The sequence below is a fragment of the Sorex fumeus genome, unplaced genomic scaffold, assembly GCF_029834395.1.
Source record: "Sorex fumeus unplaced genomic scaffold, SorFum_2.1 ptg000197l, whole genome shotgun sequence".
Classification (NCBI taxonomy): Eukaryota; Metazoa; Chordata; class Mammalia; order Eulipotyphla; family Soricidae; genus Sorex; species Sorex fumeus.
The window spans coordinates 692,785-711,514 of record NW_026606254.1 but is presented as its reverse complement, the minus strand read 5'-3'; the positions used below and the strand labels follow the sequence as shown (position 1 = coordinate 711,514).

Sequence of the window (18,730 nt, the reverse complement as noted above, 5' to 3'; positions counted from 1 at the left end):
CATCTTAAATCAAAACTTAAAAACAAACAAAAGAGTACTGTACAAAAGTACATAACTTGATTATGTACTTAGCTGAGTCATATAATCATTTCTGGAGAATTCAGAATCCTTTGATAAATAAAATATATTCCACAGCGCAGTGGCAGTCTCTCCTGTAGACTCAGGATGGAATTACAACCAGCCAACTGCTGCTTGGTGCCTAGACACTGTGAGTTACAGAGTAGGGAAAATAACAAGAAGCAGAGACTGACCCCTTAATTATGCTTTGTTGATCATTATTGAGCAGGAACCAGAGAAAACACCCACAATATCTTTAGAGTGTCAGGGAAGCAATTAGAAAATACACTACCTAAATCCTGATCCTATGCAAGGTGAACTAATCTTATGGAAAAAAATGTTTATGCAGGCTGCCCCAGATATACGGAGAAAGTTTCAGAAGATAGGTGTGGGTCTGGAGGTTGTCCTTGGAGAACTATTGAAAGGGGCTTTGGCAATCTATTGCAACAGAGAACAAGAGGGCACAGAAAGAAATAGAGCCCAAGAGTGGTTTTGTATTTGAGGACTTCAACAGAAACTCAAAAGGGATATGCCACTTCTGCCATCAGGACGGGCACTGGAAAAGTGAATGTCCAAATAGGAGAAACTTCTGCAGAGACCCCGTCCATGATAATAACAAGCACTGGTTACAGGACTACCCACCAAGTCCTAGGTCCCAGAAATAGTTGCTCTAGAATCCAACACTGCAAACCACAGGGACAAGAAGTTTGAAGCACAGCATCTACAAAATAGATATATATTTTCAAGGTTAATAATTGTTTTCTTCTCTTGGAAATGGTTCTATGTCTTTCTATAGGGGCAAGGGAGTACTTTATACTTTCTATTTCTTCATATGAGAATATTTGCTCTAATGTTCTTTGGTTTTAGTGAAATGGGATTTAGTTGCCACATGTCTAACCATGTCTGTCACACTAGAGTCTTGAAACCCCAATGATCATTCGACCACCATCATAGAAACTAACCACAGCTTCACCAGAGCTCCAGTTAGGGAACAGGAGTTGTATCCTAGGGGTCCAAAGAAAGACCAGCACCCACATGTCAACAAGAAGTCATTTCAGAAGATGGGCCTTTGGCCCAATCCCTAAAATAAATTTAGGGTAATCACTCCTGACATTAGGAGTTAATGCTTTAGGGGATAAATTAATAATTTAGGGGAATTCTTCAGTAGAAGCTGAGGTGTAGAGTGCTAGGTCACTTTCAATCTCTGCCTATGGACCAGGCAATCAGAACGTAGAATAGGATGGCTTGGGGTGGGACTCGGCAGTAGATAAAAGGAAGCCCCCCTCCCTCTGTCTCTGAGCACACATTCTCTGGACTCTCTCCTCTCTCCATGGATCAGGTCTTTCCTAGACATGGGGCTCAGACCCAGGCAGGGCTCAAGATGCCCTGTAGTGACAAGGCACTGAGCACAGGACTCTCACCCACACACACATGAACATGGCCAGAGAGTAGGAAAGCAAGGACTGCATGACAGGAACTGCTGGGATAGAGCTGTGAAGCCCATTTGATGGTACAGAACATAGGATCTAATCTGCCTGGGCAGCTGTGCTGGAGACAGAGGAAAGCTTAGATGAGATAGAGAGCAACGCAGGGACAGGACCCAGGCATTGTTCGTGGGGGGGCAAGTAGGCAGCTTGGGACAGGACAGGGAAGTCGTCCACGGGTCCAGAAAGTGTCAGGGACAGGACATGGCTATCATTCACAAGTAAAGGTGAGGCCTGGACATCTAGGGAAGGACCTGGAACCATTTATTTTTCTGTACAAGAAACTAACTTTCAATCTTCTGAGTTTTAGGTGCAAATATTTCATACAATTCTCCCAAACCCACCACCGCTTTCTTGCTAATGAGAGTGCAGCAGGTATGGCATTTGCCATTCTTTAGCTCTTTGGGTCACACTGGCAATGCTCATGGGTTACTGCTGGCACTCTAATTACTCTTGGCAGTTCTCGGGGCACCATACAGGATACTGCAGATCTAAGCCAGGGCGGTCTTGTTCAGGGAAAATTTCCCACCTGCTGTACTATTATTACTATTATTACGCTGGAGCGATAGCACAGTGGGTAGGGCGTTTGCCTTGCATGCAGCCAACATGGCCGACCCGAGTTCGATTCCTCCGCCCCTCTCGGAGAGCCCGGCAAGCTACCGAGAGTATTCAATATGCCAGACACAGTAACAACAAAGTCTCCAATGGAGACGTTACTGGACCCGCTCGAGCAAATTGATGATCAACGGGAGGGCCTGTACTATTATTACAGTAGGGCATTTGTTTTCTACACAGCCAACCCAGATTGGATCCCTGGCAATTTATGTGGTCCCCTAATCACCAATAGGAGTGTTCCCTAAGCGGGGACTGTGGAGTAAGCCCTGAGAAAAGAAGATAAATAAAGGATAGAATTGGTGAAAAAGAAGAAGGAAAAGAATGGTGGGAGGAAAGGCTAAAAGAAGACAGAATTGAAGGAGAAGGGAATAAGCAAGAATGAAGAAAGAAATCAAAGAAAGAAAGTTAGAAATAAGGGAAAGAAAAACCAAAAGAAGCAAGTATCAAAAGTAAGAAAGGAAAGAATGGAAGGAAGAGGAGAAGAAGGAAGGAAGGAAGGAAGGAAGGAAGGAAGGAAGGAAATCCAGAAGGAAGGAAAGAAGAAGAAAACTGGAGGATTCCAGGACTGAAGGAAGGGAGGGAAAGAAAGAAATCGGATGGAAGGAAGAAAAAAGAACAAACGTATTAAAAAAAGGGGGTAAATGGAGAGGGGAGTATGGTAGGAGGGAATGAAGAATGGAAGAAAAAGGAAGGTAGAGAAATAAAGGAAGAAATAAAATAGAATAAAAGAAACAAAAGAAAGAAAAAGAAATGGGGAGGAAGTGAGGGAGGAGGGAATAAATGAGTGAAGAAAGAAAGGAAGAAAAATAAAAGGAAGAAAAAGAAACGAGGATGGAAGGAAGGAATGAAGGAAGTAAGGAAAGAAAGAAATGGAAGAGAAAGAAGGAAAGAGTTAAGAACAGAGGTAGGAAGGTGTAGAGAGAGCAAAAAGGAAAGGGAGAAAGGAAAAAGAGAGGAAGGAAGTAAAAGAGAAAGATGAAGGACGTAGGAAAAGAGAGAAGGAGAGAAAGGGAGAGAGGAATAAGAAAAAATAAAGGAAGAAAACAAAAGAGAAAGAAATAGAAAAGAAAGATGGTATGAAGGAGAAGGAAGGAAGGAAAAGGGAAGGAGGAAGTGGAGGGAGGGAAGGAAGGAAGGAAGGAAGGAAGGGAGGGAAGGGAAGAGGCAGGGAGGGAGGGAGGAAGGAAGGAAGGAAGGAAGGGAGGGAGGGAGGGAAGGAGGGAAGGAGGGAGGAAAGGAGGGAGGGAGAGAGGAAGGGAGGGAAGGAGGGAGGGAGGACGGGAGGGAAGGAGGGAGCCAAGGATGGAGGGAAGGAGGGAGGGAAGGATGGAGGGAAGGATGGAGGGAAGGAGGGAGGGAAGGAGGGAGGGAAGGAAGGAACAAAGGAAGGATAGTAGGAGGGGACATAGGGAGGCAGGGAGGGAGGAAGGGAGGGAAGGAGGGAAGGACGGAGGGAGGGAGGAAGGGAGGGAAGGACGGAGGGAAGGAGTGAAGGAGGGGAGGGAGGGAGGGAGGAAGGGAAGAAGGAAGGAACAAAGGAAGGATAGGAGGAGGGGACCTAGGGAGGGAGGAAGGGAGGGAAGGAGGGAAGGAGGGAGGGAGGGAAGGAGGGAAGAAGGGAGGAACAATGGAAGGATAGGAGGAGGGGAGGGAGGGAGGAAGGGAGGGAAGGAGGGACGGAGGGAGGGAGGGAGGGAGGGAAGGAGGGAGGGAAGGAGGGAAGTATGGGAGGGAGGGAGGGAGGCAGGGAGGGAGGGAAGGAAGAAAGGAGGAAAAAAATGAAAGAAAACACCCCCCCCCCCTCAGTTCCTGTGGGCAGACACTGGGACACTCCCTGTCTGCCTGTGGGAGTGTGGGAGCCTCACTGGAGGCAGGTCAAGGTGAGCCTAATGAGTCTGTGCAGAACTGGAACTTGTACCTGGACCGACCGTCCTTATGTCTGATGTCTTCTCCATAGATTGGCTGTCCAAGCGATGGTCCTCTGCATTGCTCTAGGATGGGAGGGAGGAAAAAGAATAAAATAAAAAGGAGAAAGGGAGAGGGGAATACAGTAGGAGGAAATGAAGAAGGGAAGAAAGAGGAACACAGAGAAATAAAAAGTATTGAGGAGTACAGCACTGGATTATGGACTATGACTTATGGATTCTGAAGTCTCAGCTTCTTCCATGTGTTCTTCTGTGTCATTTTACATGACTTACGTATATGTAACTGTACTAGGCACATTCTATTCTACCAGGACTTCTTCAAGCTCTTGGTCACTACCAATGTGTGGCAGTGATGTGGAAGAAGTGACTGAAGTGTCTGGTGACGAAGACAACAGGTTGAATTGCTCATCTTCGTCCATTGGAACATTTTTACTTTTTGGTTTCCCCCTTAACGTTTTGCTAATGTTCTTCGCCTGCTTAGAAATGTCACTTTTGATGTCAGAGATATCCCATATTTCTAGGAACAAAGAGCAACATGTTCCTCGTTCTTCGTCTCCCATATAAGGGGCATAAGAGAAGGTGTAGTGGTGGACTATGGCGGCAATGAACATTTCTATGCAGATGATAAAGTCCTGCAGCCCCGTGGCCACTGTCTCTTCTGTCTGCCACTCCCAGGTGGAGTTCTGGGAAATTACACCAAATTTCACCAGCAAAGCAATCAACACTGCTTGCCAGAATGTGACAAAAACGACAAGCTTCACACAAAGGAACTTTCCTATTGCCTGGATGGGCCTCAGCTCCTCTTTCAGGGCTTTATGAAATATCAGGAGGCTATACATGGCAAAGAACTGGGACACGTTGTTGATGATGACCAAATACATCCAGGCTCTGTGCAAGCTGAAGGTTCCTTCACTGTACACCTTGAATATCTCACAGATCACGGCGGCGTAGGTGGTGATCAGTCTGATGACGATGTACTGCAGCACTCCCAGCTTGCACCGGTACAGCAACACCTCTCCCACGGGGCAGGGTGGGCAGCAGCAGAAGGGTATGGGGGGCTGCGTCTTCTCTTTGCCTTGCATCATAGCTTCCAGGTTGGGGTACTGGCTCTTCAAGTAGTTGAATAGGAAGTTCATAAAGTTGTAGAGGACATACGCTTCGTAACACTCCCGCATGGTGTCCACGTAGATGGCGATGGACGGATACTTAAGAGCCACCCAGCTGTCTATGCTGTACACGGGCACCATCCAGAGGATCCTCATGATGGGTTTCTGAAGCTCGGGCCTTGTGTAGTGCACCAAGTGCTGCAAAATCTCCCAGAAGGTCACGGGGATGGTGAACAGCACGAAGATCCCGGCGATAAACCACGCCTTGGTGTGGATACTGACTTCCAGTTTCTGCAGGTGCCACACACCCAGGGGGATGGTCACGACCACGGCCAGCAGATAGAGGGTCAGCACTAACGGTCGGATCCAACGCCTCCAGTTCTTAAGTTTAGGCACGCACGTGTCGAGCATTTCTCAAAGGTTGAAGGCAAAGAGCGCAGAAAGTCTCTGAGGCCCCTGCGCTGAGGTCCAAGGTTATAGGTGGATGCGCATTCCATGTAACAAAGCAGCAGTGTGACATCAGGGGTACCGCTGGGCGCCGCCCCCGCTGTACCACTGACGGCCGCCGGGGGCGCTGCGGGCAGCATCCTCGCTGCTTGCCTGCATCTGGCCCCTTACAAAGTCCTGGGACCCCTGGCGCGACCCCTTGCCCCTGAACCCCTGCACTCTGTCTGGCCTCTAAAGGAGAGCAGTGGCCTACATTGAGATGGTCCCGGCCCCTTCTCTCGGGGCCAAGCTTCCACCCTGGCTCTCCTGGTTCAATCTTGCTGATGATGTACAGGGGTGAGGCCCAAGAGGGTCCTTCACTCCCTGGGAACTCCCCGGACTGTTTGTAGACTCTGGAGCTGCTTCTGCAGGGCTCTAAGGAAATCTGCCTGGAGCCGCAAACCCCGAGTCCAGTTCATCAGAGCAGAGCGCCCTGGTTGCCTCATTCCCGGGGAGATCTGCTTTCCCGGCCTCAGGTTTTTGTGGAATCATCTACTACATACAGTGTTCCCGTCTCATTAAGCACATTAAGCAATTAAATAAGTGGAGGGAGTTAATCCTTCCCCTAATGCTGATCATCCTGGCATTCTTAATGATCGTGGTATGTCCTGAATGTGTGATCGCTGCAGAAGCCTCGTTTGGAACATAAAACCCAGCAACAATCCAATATAAATACTGATTTCAAGTGCTGGATTGATAGAACAGCAAAAGTGTTCTTGCCTTGTAGATAGCTGACCTGGCTTAGATCCCCGATACACAGTATGGCTGCTCTGACCTCCACCAGGAATGAGGCCTGATCATATGGATTGCATTACACCCAGAGCACTTTCAGATGGGACAAAAAAAAAAACACTGATTTTGTTCTCCAAAGCTCATAATGAATGCTGATAAAATGTAACAAGATTGAAAAGATTTCAAAAATTTATCCTCTGAACAACCTGGCTTAAAGTAGAAATTAGGAAAAGACAGATGTTGGAAAAGCATCAATACCCTTGTAAGTTAAACAGTAAACTTCCAAAGAAGCATAGGCATGTGGAATACAAAATTCAAATCAGCATTTTTAGTTGCATAAACATGTGAAACAAATTAGTGTGATTAATGCAGTATCTCCAGGAAAAAAAAACTTATAAATGCACTTCTAGTGAGGTGTAGAGATATATCACAGGGGTTAAGAGACTGGCCTTGCACATGTCCAACCCTAGTTTGACCCCCAGCACCACATATGCCCCCCAGAAATGCCAGCAGCAACACGCACAGACTGAGGCAGTAGTAGTCAATAAGTACCACCAGGGACTTGTGGACTCTCTGAGCCCAAAGGGCAAGTCTTCAAATAGATCCCCAAAGTTTCTACCCTTAAAAGCTAGAGAAAGGGCTGGGCGTGAGCTACACAAGATGGAAGGCATGACTTGTATGGGCACGGCCTGGGCTTAATCCTTAACAACCACATGGTGCCCAGCACCATCCAGAGGCCCTGAGTACTACAGGAGTGACTCTGGAGAATTTCTGAGGAGAACCCAGCAAAAGTAAGAAAGTAGGCCATGAAGAACTACCATATCAAAAGTAGATGAAGGAAATAAGAAATAAAGACATGATTCAGCTGACACAGAATATATAATGTTGAAATATTAACACAACTGAGAAATCTCAAGACAGACTCACCGAGAACAACAGAAACTTATCTCCTACCCTGTCAGATGAGAACTAGAAACTCATCTCATACACTGTCAGACTACAGTTACAACTGAAAATCTTACCTAAGGGCTCTGGTTTAACTGTAACTCTCCAATTCCATAACAGTTAAAGAATGTTACAAACCTAAACCCAGTAACAAAATCTCCTTCAATCCCTACCTACTCTATGTAATAGACATAAAGGCTATACAAGTAAGCATCATATGAATAAATTACTTTCAAAAAATAGCTTCCATATTCAACCTGATTTCAAACTCTTTGTGAAAATAAGAAACAGGCACAAGTTTACAGCATTTCAAGATACAAAAAGTTATTAAATATGTATGCTTCTATGCATAATACTGCAATTACCTAGCAAGGGTTGTGGTGGCATAGTGAAGGGATGGACTAAAAGTATAACATGGTTCTGGAGGTGGGAACATGGCAATTGTTGGCCAGGAAACTGTTCTAACTGTTTGTCAAACCCATAGCTGGTATTAAAACTATTATAAGCACATCACCTAAAATGTCATATTTTTTTAAAATTTCACTAGTGTTCCCCACTTTTAATTTTCTCAAAACTATGCTCCAGCAATAACCACTTTACTTACCTCTTAATAAATACTTAGTTTTCATTTTTACAGAAACAGACACAGGGAAAGTTCATTTGCTATTACAATTACAAAGGAGCAGTTTATCTTAAACCCAATTTTGTAAGTTCAGAGAGATATAACAAGAGTAAAACTGTGTAGCTGAACACAGTTTGATCTCCAGCTCCATATATGGTCCCCCTGAGCACTGCCTGGAGTGATCCCTGAGCACAGAGCCAGCAATTAGCCCTAAGCACCACCAGGTGTGACCCAACCCCCGCTCCCCACTCCTACCACCAACACCTCATTATGTAAAAAGCCAAATCCATACACATGACTAGTCTCAGTGCTCATAAACAAAGAGAGAGGGGAAAATATTAGTCCCAAGGGCTCCTGGATGGAGAAGTCAATAAAGCACAAGCAAGTCAAATGGGAACAAAAAGCCTGGAGACAGAGCTGGACCTTGAGAAAGCAGGAAGGACAGCAGCCCGGAGCAGGTGACACAGTAACCCCAGGTCATGGCATGGCCAGAGACTTGCAGACACCTCCCTCCTCTGGGCACATCATTAAGCACTGACCCCTTTAACACTTCCACAAGAAGAAAACATCCGACCCCATCAAAAATGGGGCAAGGAAATGAATAGAAACTTTCTCAAAGAAAAAATTCGAATGGCTAAAAGGCACATAAAATGCTCTACACCATTAATCATCAGGAAGATGCAGATCAAAATAACAATGAGATATCATTTCACACCACAGAGACTGGCCCACATCCAAAAGAACAAAAGCAACCGGTGTTGGCGCAGATGTGGAGAGAAAGGGACCCTCCTTCACTTCTGGTGGGAATGTCAACTGGTTCAACTCTTTTCAAAAACAGTATGGACGATTCTCCAAAAATTAGAAATTGAACTCCCATTGGACCCAGCAATACCACTCCTGGGAATACATCCCAGAGAGGCAAAAACGTATGTCAAAGTGACATCTGCACTTGTTTGTTCATTGCAGCGCTGTTTACAATAGCTAGAATCTGGAAAAAACCTGAGTGCCCGAAAACAGATGACTGGTTAAAGAAACTTTGGTACATCTACACAATGGAGTACTGTGTAGCTATTAGAAAAGATGAAGTCATGAAATTTACATACAAGTGGTACTACATGTTAAGTATCATGTTAAGCGAAATAAGTCAGAAAGAGAGGGACAGACATAGAAAAACTGCATTCATGTGGGGAACATAAAGTAACAAAATAAGAGACTAACACCCAAGAATAGCTGAGATAAGGACCAGGAGGTTTACTCCATGGCTTGGAGGCCAGTCACACATGTTGTGGGTAAAAGTCAGCTCAGATAGAGAAGGGAGCACCAAATAAAGGGTGTTGGGAGGATCCTCCCAGGATGGAAGATGCGTGCTAAGAGTAGACTATCGACTGAACATGATTGCCACTCAATGCCTCTTTTCCAAACCACAGCACCCAAAAGGAGAGAGAGAACAAAAGGGAATGCCCTGCCACAGAGGCAGGGTGGGATGGAGGGTAGGGGAGTGGGAGGGATACTGGAATAAGTGGTGGTGGAGAATGGGCACTGATGGAAGGATGGGTATTTGATCATTGTATAACTGAAACCCAAGCACAAAAATGTGTAAGTCTACAACTGCACCTCATGGTGTTTCACTAATACAAATTAAAAAGACCCAAAAAACTGTGTTTTTCAGGAAATTTTGACACATGGTCAATCCTAAACATATGCTACCAAGTGAATAAACCAGCAAGAAACAGAAATGCTATGTTGATTCAGCCTAGACAGGTACTCTAATGAGTTGGAATCTTGAAGACAGAATGAAGAGTTGCAGGTTCCTGGTGAGAAGAGGGAGGAGCGTGTGCTTATTTACAGAGCAGTCTCCACCTGGAAGAGGCAAGGGGAGAGGAAGATGGAAGGCAGAACACTAAAAATTGCTCAGGTACAGCAGTGAGTAGGGAAACAGTGAGAAGTACAGCTCCAAGCAGAATTCCAGCAACAAAGCTCCATCCTGATAACCAGGTTGCACTGAAGGAATGTGCAGCAGCATCGTGCTAATGAAAACAGTATCTCAGAGCCCGTTCAACTCTCCTAATCTGACTCAAATTTCCACATGAGTTTCTTGTCAAAAATAGTTTTAAAAAGCACCTCATGGCCCAAATGAGCAACTACCTGACAGCGGACACCTGCGGTTTTACAAGTGTTCTAGAAGTGAGACTTGAATTGTAAACCAGGATCTGCACCAACGCAGGGACCCTTCCCCCCAGGTATACCCGTGGCAGGGGTCATGGCCTCTTGGGTTGCTGCAGATCATGCATATGACAATTAATTTCCCTTTCATGCTGCACTGGACCCATATCTCAGCCTCCTTTACAGAACTCTTATGACTAAAGCCTGGCTACCCCAGCGGCATTAAGCCAGTAGTCTGCCGTTCTATTCCAAGCAAAATTCAACAAAATAACTGTGAACACAAGAATCTGTACAAACCTAATTTAAAAGAAAATATTGCCTGGATCAGTGTTAGAGGTCCCACAGAATTCGCACAGGAGCACCAACGTACTATACTTGAAAGAGGAAGATACTATACTTGAAGGGGGAAGAAGAGAACACTATCGATCAAGCTGAAGCCTCAACAGGGAATACCCACATTAAGAATCTCTCTGATAAAGAATTCTGAGGTGAAGCTAAGAGGATGTTATTGAGCTCAAAGAAACAGTGGAATGGACATCCAATAAAATAGAGAGGATATGAAAGAAATGGTGGAAGGGGCAGTCAATACAATACAGAAAGAAATGAGAGCATAAATTTTTTAAAACGCTACAGACAGAATTTTCACTAATAAAAAATTTGGTAGATGAAATAAAAAACTCAGGGGATGCCCTCAACAGTAGAATAACAGCGGCTAAAGACAGAATCAGTGAGCTTGAAGATGTGCTCCGGAAAACATAAAGGCAACAACAGAATATGGTAAAAGACTTCAAAATAGCTCAATGGTGAGTAAGAGATATACGGAATGAGTTCATGAGGCATAACATAAAAATCATCTGAGTACCAGACAGGGAGGCAAGCCCAATTACTACCAATATTGGTAGTAACTGTTAAATACATCACTACTGAGAAGTTCCCAGAGCTGGAGAAAGCAGGCTTCCAGATCCAAGAAGCCCGAAGGGTACCAGCTAAAAGAGACCCTAATAAAACGAATCAAAGAAATATAATGAGAACGACAAATAGCAAAGATAGAGACACAATACTGAAAGCAGCAAGATCAAAGAAGAAATCACATACAAAGGAGTACTTTTTAGATTTTCAGCAGACTTATCAGATGAAACGCTCCGGGTCCAAAGATATTGGAATATAGCTTAAAAAAAAAACTCAATGAAATGATTTCCTCAGAATACTGTATCCAGCTAGACTCTCAGTCAGATTTGAATGATATACTACTTCATGAATTAATAACAGCTCAGGAATTTTGTAGATTTAAACCTTAAATGAAAAACTGAAGGGGCTAGTGTAACACAAAATAAAAACCCAAAATAAAACAATCTTCTACAGAATGTTGGCACAATACCCAATGAAAATATTCTCTCTTATCGTCAATGGTTTAAGTGCACCAATAAAGAGTCACAGAGTTGAAAAATGGATTAAAAATCTAAATCTATCATTCTGCTGTCTATAAGAAAATCACAAACAGTCATCGTAAAAATAGACTCAAGGTCAAGGAAGGAAAACGAACTTTCAAGCAACCAATTTCTTCAAAAAAGCCAGGGTAGCCACACTAGCATCTGACAACATAAATTTTAGGATGAAAAAGATAAGAAGTGACAATAAAGGCCATTTCACAATCGCTATCACCCCATTGTTCATCAATTTGCTCGAGCGGTCCCAGTAACATCTCCATTCATCCCTGTCACATGCTAGTGTAGCCCGATGACATATTGGGGGCTCTTTCAGGGTCAGAGGAATGAGAACCATCATTGTTATTGTTTTTGGCATATTGAGTATGCCACAGGTGACTTGCCAGGCTCTGCCATACGGGACACTCTCAGTAGCTTGCCAGGCTCTCCGAGAGCAATGGATGCTTTTGGGGCAGCCTCTAATCACCTTTACAGGTGTTCCCAGTCAGTAATATATGCGAGAATGATACTCTCAGTAGCCTGCTGGGTTCTCTGAGAGCAAGAGCTTGAGAATAAGAGGTCGCAAGGCCACAAATGTGGCCGCACACTTCCGGGAGCTGGGTTTTATTTAATTAATTAATTTATTTATTTAATTTCACAATAATCAAGAAATATGTACATCAGGAAGAAATTACACTCCTAAATTTATATGTGCCCAATAGGGGTCAGCAAAATGCTTAAAACAACTGCTAATAGACTTCAAGGAGGACATTGTTAGCAACACAATAGTAGTCAGAAACTTCAGCACTGCCTTATCACCTCTTGATAGAACAATGAGACTAAAACTAAAAAAGGAACTACTGGAGCTGAAGGAAGAAATGGAAGAGAGAGGGCTAGTAGATATTCACAGGGCTTTTAAAGCAGATAAGCAAAAGCAGAATACACAATCTTCTCCAATGCACAGGGAACATTTTCCAAGATTCCTGAGTGCAGAGACAGGAATAACCCCTGTGCATCGCCATGTGTGACCCCCAAAAAATGAAATCTAAATTAGCTAGAATGCTACTAGGATGAACTTCAGAATAAGAAGAATCACCAAGGAGAGAGAAAACCATTAATAATCACAAAGCACTGATCACCAAAATGCAACATATGTATGCATATGTATATATATATATATATATATATATAACCACAAATATATTATCTCAATATGAGTAAAATTTGATGGAAGAGAAAAATACTTTAATATCCAGAGCTGACACTTGAACCACCTAGTAATCTCCAGAACCAGTGAACAAAACTAGTGGCCCAAATCGTTGTTTCTCACCCTTTCACTGACCACAACTCCCTTCGGGCCTTGTTTCTTCTTGTGGCACCCCGTTCTATCAGTTGGTATTCTAACCTTGTCACAAGACTAGAGGCAAAAATCACCCATTTATAGATTTAAACCTGTGTTCCCCTTGTAACATCCTGGAGGGCCCCTAGGAGTTATTTGATCTCTTGTTGAGTAATGCTGGTCTACAAAGTTCTATCATCTACTCAATCTGCTTAACAATTGTGGAATATACATATACATATACATATACGTATACATATACATATACATATACATATACTCGTTTACATGTTTTATACTGCACTCACCAAGCAAGGGATGTAGGGGGGAATGAAGACAGACTAGAAGTATCATATGAGGTGGGGACTGGGCAGTGGCTTCCAGGGAACTGTTCTAACTATCCATTAAAACCATAAATGGTATTTACACTATTATAAGCATATCACCTGAATTATCATAATAATTTTTAATTGGCTAGTGTTCCCCACATTTAATTTTCTCAAAACTATGTTCCAGGGGAGCCGCCGCGGGCCCTCGCGGCCACCGTACTTGGGCGCGCCCGCGCATGCGCCCTGAGCCTCGTCCTGGCCAGGCTCGGCGGGTCGCCCAGACTCTGCTGCAGGCTCCTGGGCGGGCCACCGTCCGGGTTGTTCTGCTGGGTTCCGTCACCTCCTCCTAAGGATGCATCCCGACTTATCTCCAGACTTGCACAACTGAAGAGTGCAACATCTTGATACACTTGCTTGAGGAATGTCACAAAAATCACGGCTCTCTGAAATGTTTTGGTCATTGCAATGATCTTGATTGAGAGATGAGAAAAATGCTTGAAGAAAGAGTGCACGGAAAAGAGGATCAAGAGCAGGGAGCCTGGTAATGCGATGCGAAAGAGACTATTTAATTCCCCAGAGGATTCTGAAAAATAAATTGTATTTTCACTGGATGCCTTGGCTGAGAGAAGACCTAAAGCCTCTTGGTTGACAGCTGAAAGAATCCTCTCATTTGGTTCTCCGGAACCCTTTGCCGATCCGTAGACACAAGGCATGGAAAGATCCGGAAAAGCCTGGATTCTGACAATGTTGGCAGAGTCTTAAGTTCTCACCAGCAAACTTGACTTCCCACTTTCCCCCTTTCTCTCCACCAGGGAACACTGGAGTAACTTCTCTCCCTCAATAAAAGAACTCATTTTAATCATAAAACACAGACACGCACACACACACACACACACACACACACACAAACACTATGTTCCAGTAGCATCCCTTTTACATACCTCTTAAGAAATAATTTGCGTTTTTAAATAAATGGACCCAAGAAAAGTTCATTTGTTAATGGTCATACAATGACTAAATAGCAGTTTGTCTTAAACCCGATTTTGTATGATCAAAGAGATAGAACCAGAGTAAGGCTGTGTAGCTGACCCCAGTTTGTTCTCTAGCCACACATATGGTCGCCCAGAGTACTTCCTGCTTCCTGGAGTGATCCTTGAGCACAGAGCCAGCAGTAAGCCCTATGCACCACCGGATGTAGTCCAACCCCCCTTTTCACTCCTGCCCTCACCACCTAATTATGTATAAACCCAAATCCATACACATTACTAGCCTCAGTGCTCATAAACAAAGAGAGAGGGAAAAATATTAGACCCAAGGGCTCCTAGGTGAAGAAGTCAATAAAGCACAAGTAAGTCAAAAGGGAACAAACAAAAAGCCTGGAGTCAGAGCTGGACCCTCACAAAGCCAATGGGAAAGACAGCAGCCTGGGAGCAGGTGACAGAGTAATTCCAGGTCATGGCACGACAGAGAATTGCAGGTACCTCCTTCCTGACACATGTCCACGACTTGATGTCCAGACACACCATTAAGTACTGACCCTGTTGACTCCCACATAAGGAAGGGTTATTCGGTAGAACACATACCAGACTGGCTACACACTGTGACACCATATCTGTCAGTGTTTCTGCATCTCCTCTAAATACGGACCCTTCTGGTCTGGCTTCCTTCCAGGACCCATATCACCCAAATTCAAAATAATGATAATAATAATAATAATAGCGGTAATTTAAAATGAAATTCTAAAGACAAAAATTAGAATAAGATTCCCATATAGTACAGCTGTTTGACTCCAGGGTAGTTGCCCAAAAGAGTCAAAAATAGATATTACAACTAAGCACACAGCATTATTTACAATAGCACAAGCATAGAAGAAGCAACGCACAAGTGTCTAGCGGTAGAAGAGGAAGTAGCAGAATGCTGTATAGACATAAAACAGAACACTACTGAGCGTCTCAGAAAATTCTGACACATGGTGATCACTAAAGACATGCTGCCAAGTGAACAAATCAGTGAGAAACAGAGAAACACATATTGAATCAGCTTAGACAGGAACTCTAATAAGTAGCTGGAATCTTAGAAACAGAACAGAGTTGTGGTTGCAGGTTCCTGGAGAGAAGAGGGGAAAGCATGTGCATTATTTACAGAGCAGTCTCTGCCCTGCAGAAGGAAGGGGAGAGGAAGATGAAAGGCAGTTGGTTGCACGACATCATCACTGTAGTTAACATCGCTGCACACGTAAGAACAAAGATGCCAATTTTTTTTTTGGCTTTTTGGATCACATCTGGTGATACTCAGGGGGTATTCCTGGCTTTACACTCAGGAATTACTCCTGGTGGTGCTCCAGGGAACGATATGGGATGCTGGGAATCCAACCCGGGTCGGTGGCATGCAAGGCAAATGCTGTACCCACTGTGCTATCGCTCCAGCCCCTGAAGATGTCAATTTTATCTTTTATATATGTCACAATACAAACCTTTTTAAAGCTTGGGAAGTAGATCGGTGATCTAGTGAAAAGGAATGAAATTCTGCAGGGATCTCTTCCGGAGACAAAATAAAGAGGCGGAGTGGAGTACTAATTGGCTTATTCTGTGTAGAAAAACATGTGAAGCCAGGGATGAGTAAAATTATTAAAGACAAAAGTACAGTGCATAAATACGTATTTATGGCACATATAATAGATAATACAGGATTGAATATCTCCAAATAGAAAAGAAAGAAAATTAGAAAAGATTGAAAGGTTAGAAGACATTCCTGACGAATTTATTACTGTTATCATAAACTACCACCAGGAATGGTCCAAAAACAGTAAAAAATAGTAACCATCTACTCAGAAGTCTGCTTTTGTGTCACCCCACTAAATTTGAATATTTGAGAAAACCATCATTTTCTCAAATGACAGCTGCTGTTCGGTTGTCTTGTGAAGGAGTCTGAATGTGGACATGGCCGATTTCACCAGCAAGGTGAGCTCAGTCCTCTGAGATAAACATTTCTATCTGATGCAAGCTTTCTTTCAGAAATCTGTTCTATATTCACAAACAGACATGGGTGAATACATTTGTCTACGCAAACTGTTAATTCAGAGGCTAGAATACATATAAAGCATATGATTACAAGTTTAAATATAGCAACAATGTTAGAATAATTTAAAAAGTAATTACTATATTGAGTTCTTGGGCCTCATATCTAGTTGAATCACTTACTTGTACTAGATTATTTTGTACATTATATTAGCTTCTGAGTACATATTTTTTCCTGAATGGTGGACATTTTAATTTTACAATAGAACCCTTTTCCTCAAATTATTTCATTGAATATTATTTTCATGATACTATCTCACTGCTTTTTATAGTTGCTTATCAGATTAAAGATTGTTTCTTTGTAAACTGCTGTTTGTTTCATCATTCATTCATTCATCATCCTGTTTTTCGTCGATTGCCTCGAGCAGGCCCCAGTAACATCTCTTTCATCCTAGCCCTGAGATTATATTCAAGGCTCTTTAGGAGAATGAGACCCATCAATGTTACTGGTATTTGGCATATTTGGTACGCCACGGGGAGCTTGCCAGACTCTGCCCTCTGGGCAGGCTACATTCGATAGCCTGCAAGTTTGTCCAAAGTAGGAATGAGATAATAAGATGTCATAAAAAGATGTCCTGATAAGATGTCGCATGGCCGCAAATGCGGCTGCGCGGTTCCAGGAGCTGAATTTTATAGTCTCTGAGTCTTGGCCGTTGATGGGATTACACGGTTCCAGGGGTCCAGGTGGTGGGCGTGACCCCCGCCTACTGGAATTTGGAGGACCTGGGTGGAGGATGCTCGACTCCAATCCGAGTAGGCTTGGAGATCTCGGCCCCGGAACCCGCATGGCTTTGTCCCTCTGCCAGTACCTTCATGTGTGCGGAGAGTGGTCTCAGCATGGTGGTGGCTGGTCCTGGAGGTCTTCGGCTGCCGGAGCCCTGGTCAGGGCGGGGAGGAAAGCTCAACCTGCTCCCCTCCAAGGGACCCTGGCGAGGAACAGCCAGGCGCAGGGGCAGGAGACTGCACTGGTCTCGTCCGGAAGCTGGATTTTATAGTCTCTGAGTCTTGGCCGTTGATGGGATTACACGGCACCAGGGGGCCATATATGGAGCTGGAGATCAAACTGTGTTCAGCTATACAGCTTACTCTTGTTATATCTCTCTGAACTTACAAAATTGGGTTTAAGATAAACTGCTCCTTTGTAATTGTAATAGCAAATGAACTTTCCCTGTGTCTGTTTCTATAAAAATGAAAACTAAGTATTTATTAAGAGGTAAGTAAAGTGGTTATTACTGGAGCATAGTTTTTAGAGAATTAAAAGTGGGGAACACTAGTGAAATTTTAAAAAAATTTGATATTTTAGGTGATATGCTTATAATAGTTTTAATACCAGGTGATAGCACAGCGGTAGGGCGTTTGCCTTATAAGCGGCCAACATGGCCGACCCGAGTTCGATTACTCCGCCCCTCTCGGAGAGCCCGGCAAGCTACCGAGAGTATTCGATATGCCAGACACAGTAACAACAAAGTCTCCAATGGAGACGTTACTGGGCCCGCTCGAGCAAATTGACGATCAACGGGAGGGCCTATTAGAGATTAGTAGCATGTTGTTAAAGGTTGAGACTTGTGTGCTGATATATATATATGTATATATATATATATATATATCCTACAGTATTTTTGTGTAATCTTGATGCTTCCAAAGGAAAATAATATTTGACTGTGATATTTAGATATCCTATATTTCTCTTATTATTCTTAATTCTTTTTATACCTTTGTCAGCTTAATTTTTGTTTTGTTTCCTCTATACTTCTAATTTCCCTGTATTTTTCTTTTAAGAGATATCTATTTCCTTTTATAGGTCCCTAGCCTGGACTGACCAAACCCTACTTCTTTACATGACATGGTCTTTTAGACTACAGAAAGAACTGGTCATGCAGCAGGTCACTGGAGATCTTTCTGGACCTATTACTGACCCAATTCTACCGGGGCACTTCAGACAGAACAGACTTGCCCTCTCTGCCCGCTCCAGATGAAACCCCTGCGGCCACGAGTTTCCAGAAGCAAAACCCAGGAATGCGGATTTCAGGACTAAGACTCCAGGCAACATGGAAGTAGCTGAGATGGGCTGACCCTCCCAGTCTCCCTGCCCGCTTGGGATCCTGGCTGTCATGCCCATGATCTGCCTCCAGGCGCCATCTCAGTGCATCAACAGTCTTGATTCAGAGACTCCCAAATGAATCTCAAAATGTATTAGCTCGTACAGAGATGTCTCTGGACCCAACCATTTACAATTTTAGAATTCCAGAAGTGTGTGGTTGCTTTTGTGATCATGTGACCTCTCGTGTTATTCATAATAAGCAACAGAAAATAAAGTATCTAGCATCTGCCCCTGGCAGGCAGGCTTGAATGGTGGTGGAAAAATTCAAGCAAACCATAATGTTGAAAAGTAGAGAGTGTGGGAGAAATTGCCATAGAGGCGTGGG

At 43.7% G+C, this 18,730-nt stretch overlaps 1 protein-coding gene and 1 pseudogene across 1 annotated transcript; one reads left to right on the top strand and one right to left on the bottom strand.

The window, feature by feature from the left end:
* Nucleotides 1-4,380: 4,380 nt before the first annotated feature.
* LOC130017469 (transmembrane protein 184C-like) lies at nt 4,381-5,598 on the bottom strand. The gene has a single exon (XM_056108172.1). The coding sequence runs from the start codon at nt 5,596-5,598 to the stop codon at nt 4,381-4,383; it is 1,218 nt and encodes a 405-aa protein (XP_055964147.1).
* Nucleotides 5,599-13,579: 7,981 nt separating this feature from the next.
* LOC130017473 (COX assembly mitochondrial protein 2 homolog) lies at nt 13,580-13,889 on the top strand (annotated as a pseudogene).
* Nucleotides 13,890-18,730: the final 4,841 nt, after the last annotated feature.

What these genes read in the sequence shown, in the direction of transcription:
- LOC130017469 (XM_056108172.1), bottom strand. Translation starts at nt 5,598, where the DNA reads ATGCTCGACACGTGCGTGCCTAAACTTAAGAACTGGAGGCGTTGGATC.